General features: G+C 48.1%; 1 protein-coding gene across 1 annotated transcript in view; it reads left to right on the forward strand.

Moving 5' to 3' along the window:
* The window catches only part of TRIM9 (tripartite motif containing 9), a gene marked incomplete at its 5' end in the record, with an annotated part of 74,001 nt that overhangs the window by 37,607 nt on the left and 32,757 nt on the right, over positions 1–3,637 (forward strand). The window contains one exon of the mRNA XM_031066212.1: positions 2,033–2,128. Coding sequence (XP_030922072.1) covers positions 2,033–2,128 — 96 coding nt within the window. The remainder of the gene's footprint in view (positions 1–2,032; positions 2,129–3,637) is intronic.

A 3,637-nucleotide genomic window follows, 5' to 3' on the forward strand; every position in this document is an offset into this window, starting at 1 on the left:
ATTATATTATATTATATTATATTATACTATGCTAAAGAATACAGAAACGATGTTTACAGAAGGCTCAAAAAATAATAATGAAAACTTGTGACTCTTTCCAGAGTCTCGACACAGCTTGGCCCTGATTGGCCAATAAGTCAAAACAATTCATGTGAAACCAATGGAACAATCACCTGTGGGTAAACAATCTCCAACCTCATTCCACATGTGAGCACAACACAGGAGAAGCAAATGAGATAAGAATTTGTTTTCCTTTTTTTTCCTGAGGCTTCTCAGATTCCCAGGAGCAAAATCCTGGGCGAAGGGATTTTTCCAGAGAATGTGAATGTGACATTTCTCCCCTCTCCCATGTCACTTCCCATCTCCCACACTGGCATCCAGGGGGGCACAGCACCCCTGGGGAAGGTTCCAGCCCAGTGCCCACACCCTGATCCCTGGAAGGATGGGCACAGCAGATTTTTGGAGATTTGAGCACATCAACCACCATCCCAGCACCTTTCTGTGTCTGCCTCAAAGAAAGATCACCCCCCCAAAACCCACAGGGTGTCTGCAGCCAATTTGCAGCCCACGAAAGAGGCAGAATCTCTCCCAGAGGAAAATTGCTGAGGGTGATTTGGCCAGCTCTTGAGATAATCCACACGCTGCTGTGATGGCAGAAGGGGGAGGCTGGGAAGATTCCTGAGTGAGTGTTCAGAAAGAGCCACGGAAATGAAAAAGAAAAAGCATTCGATGAACATAATGATTGTTATTACCATGTTCTGCTGCTCAGGGCCCGGGCTGTGGGAGTGTTCCCACTCCAAAGGGACAAGGAGCAGTCAGTATTTTGCAGGAAAACCTTTACCTTCTCTTGGATAATGTTTTTTTCTGACCTAGAGATGGGGTAACTGAGAGGTGTTTTAAAACTTTTATTCCATTTTCAGTCTCATGAGAAGGGTGAGACAACACAGACATTATAATTCACACCATCACAATCAGAAGACCACTATTTCTTAATTACAATTCATTATAAGTGTTTCTTGGCCTGTCAGCTTTTGTCACACCATGCTGTAAATGCCTGAAAGCCAATCATCTAAAATTACCCTTCATAAGTCCTACTGCAATACATCTTTCATAATTCTATTTCTCCAAAATGCCTAATCTTATTTACAAAACCACCCATGAAAACTTATTTCTAGTTCCATTTCTCTCTCAACAATCTCCATCCTATTCCATAACATGTCTAAATCAGCATTTCCTATCTCACAGTTTACATACAGATACACACTATATAAACCTTCTGTCAGGCTTTAAGAATTTTCTATAAATCCATTTCCCCCAACCTTCACATCCAGGAGGGTTTGGGTGATTTTCAGTCTGACCTGTGTTCCCAAGCAGACATGGGTCAGACCCTACAGAATTTTTGGTGATTCCGTGGAGGACACAGACCCAGGGGAGGGAGCAAGTGGCTCATTGTGAGCCAGGGTGGATGTGGCTTGTCCCTGAGCCCCCAGGGGAGCCTGGGGAGGAGGTGCACACTGAATATCTGCTTCCCAAAGCCAGGGTGTGATGGTTCACCTGCCTTTTCCTCTCCTTGCACTCAGGCACAGCTTGGTGGGATGCTGCAGGCAGTGCTGGGCTGCAGCCCATCCCCAGCCCAAATCCCACACAATCCTATCTCTTTGTTGGAAACAAAGATGGGCCCATTCCAGATCAAATTAAATTTTCATCTGGTCTCTTACATCTTGTGGGTGTCTAGTCCATCAGCTGCACTGCAGGAGCTCTGATCTGGGAGAATCCGCCCACATTTCCACAGCTTGCCTGTTAGCAGGGCAAGTCTGCAAGGATAACTGAAGTTGTGCATGTTGCTTTTGGTTTTCCCTTGTTTTTCCCTTGTTTCCATGTTTTTTCCTGATTGTTACAAGCTCTGTTTCTGCCTGTTAGTTCCGCTACTTAGAGTGCTTGAGAGGGAGCTCTGTGGAGTCAACTGTGTTTGTACTGGGGGATGGATGAGTCCTGGACATGGAAGTGACCTTGCTCTTTGTTTCCCCTGCAGAGCCAGCTCTCCCAGGCCCTCAATGGATTGTCAGACAGAGCCAAGGAGGCAAAGGAATTCCTGGTCCAGCTCCGCAACATGGTGCAGCAAATCCAGGTACTGAGTCTGCAGGCTGAGGAACTGCCCCTTCCCACCAGGATGAGCCACCCCTGTCCCTCTTCCCAAGCTTGGCTGGGTGGGTGCTCTCCCAAAGGAACCTCATTTTCCATATTGACCCACTGAGCCCTCCCCAGAGCTGCTGCTTGTGCAGGGAACAGCGGAGTCCCGAGCCCTTCCCATCTCTGCCATGGGTGGATCCAAAGCTGATCCTCACCTGCCACTGATGGCTCAGGTTCAGCTTTTCTGTTTTTCACATTCTGTGCTGCTTCAGTGTGAGGGTCTGGGCTCCATATCAGGGGATGGTTCTGATCATGTGCAGTTCTGAGCTCTGAGCACAGAGCAGGGAGACAAAACAATTCCTGCTCCAGCTGGGCACCAAGGACAAATGATCCAAATCTCAGCCCCAGGAGCACAAACACCGTGGGCTGGAGAGAGAAAAACAAGCAGGGTGGGACTGCCTGGGCTAAAGCTGGAATGGGACAATGAACTGCAAGGTGCAAATGGAGCAGAACTGATCCCAGGGACAGACCCCGTGCCCGGCCGTGCATTTTGGGGCCATTTTGGTTCATCTTGGGTGCAGCCCTGGCTGGGCTCTTGTGCTGCCCAAGGTGGATCCATGGAGGAGATGCTTTGAATCAATCCCTGCTTTATTCTGGAACTCCATCCAGCCTCTGCTCTAGCTCAGCCTGCACAAGGCATCAATGTGAGCAAGCCAGAAACTAAACAAGTTAAACCAGCACACATCTAAATCCAAAATTCTTTTACATATTACAAATCCCTATGGTAACATTGTACCCTGCCAAAGAATGAGCGCTGTGCCACCCAGGGAACGGTGGCATTTGTCACCGAGCCAAGGGACAGCACCAGCCTCACCCAGCACCTCGTTAATCCAGCCCTGTTTGCACATCAAGGGCTCTCCCAATTTATCATCTCAGATGTCCCAAGATGAGAAATCATTTCAGTCATGCCCTCAAATCTCTGTGACTTCAATCCCTGTCTGAGCAAGGCTGGAAGTGCTTTCCCAGGGAGGGAGGGAGGCTGATGCTCCCGTTGTGTCCTTGATGGGATCCCACCCAGCTCTCACAATTTTGGAAATTCCCACTTCATCTCCACGTGTTCTGTTATGAATTCCCACCTGCCCATGGTGGATCTATTGAGGAGATCCTTTGAATAAATCCCTGCTTTATTCTTTAACTCCATCCAGCCTCTGTCCTAGCTCAGCCTTCTCAAGGCATCCCCACCTCCACATTTTCCACCCTCCCAGGCCGTGCAGATCCCACATCCAACACTGTGGATTCATGGGGGGCAGTGGTGCAGCTGCAAAAGCCAGGTGCCTGCTAAGGAAGGCAGGAGCCTCCCCTGAAATGGAGAATGTAAACCCTCCCCACCCCTCCCAATTGCTATAAATTTTAAATTAAGGGGCTCTCAGGCAAAAATATGGGAGCAGGAAATAGCAGTTCTTTAATAGGGAAGAAAATAAAAAGATAAAATAAACAATTCAGTAAA

Source organism: Geospiza fortis, unplaced genomic scaffold (genome assembly GCF_000277835.1).
Source record: "Geospiza fortis unplaced genomic scaffold, GeoFor_1.0 scaffold23, whole genome shotgun sequence".
Taxonomy (NCBI): domain Eukaryota; kingdom Metazoa; phylum Chordata; class Aves; order Passeriformes; family Thraupidae; genus Geospiza; species Geospiza fortis.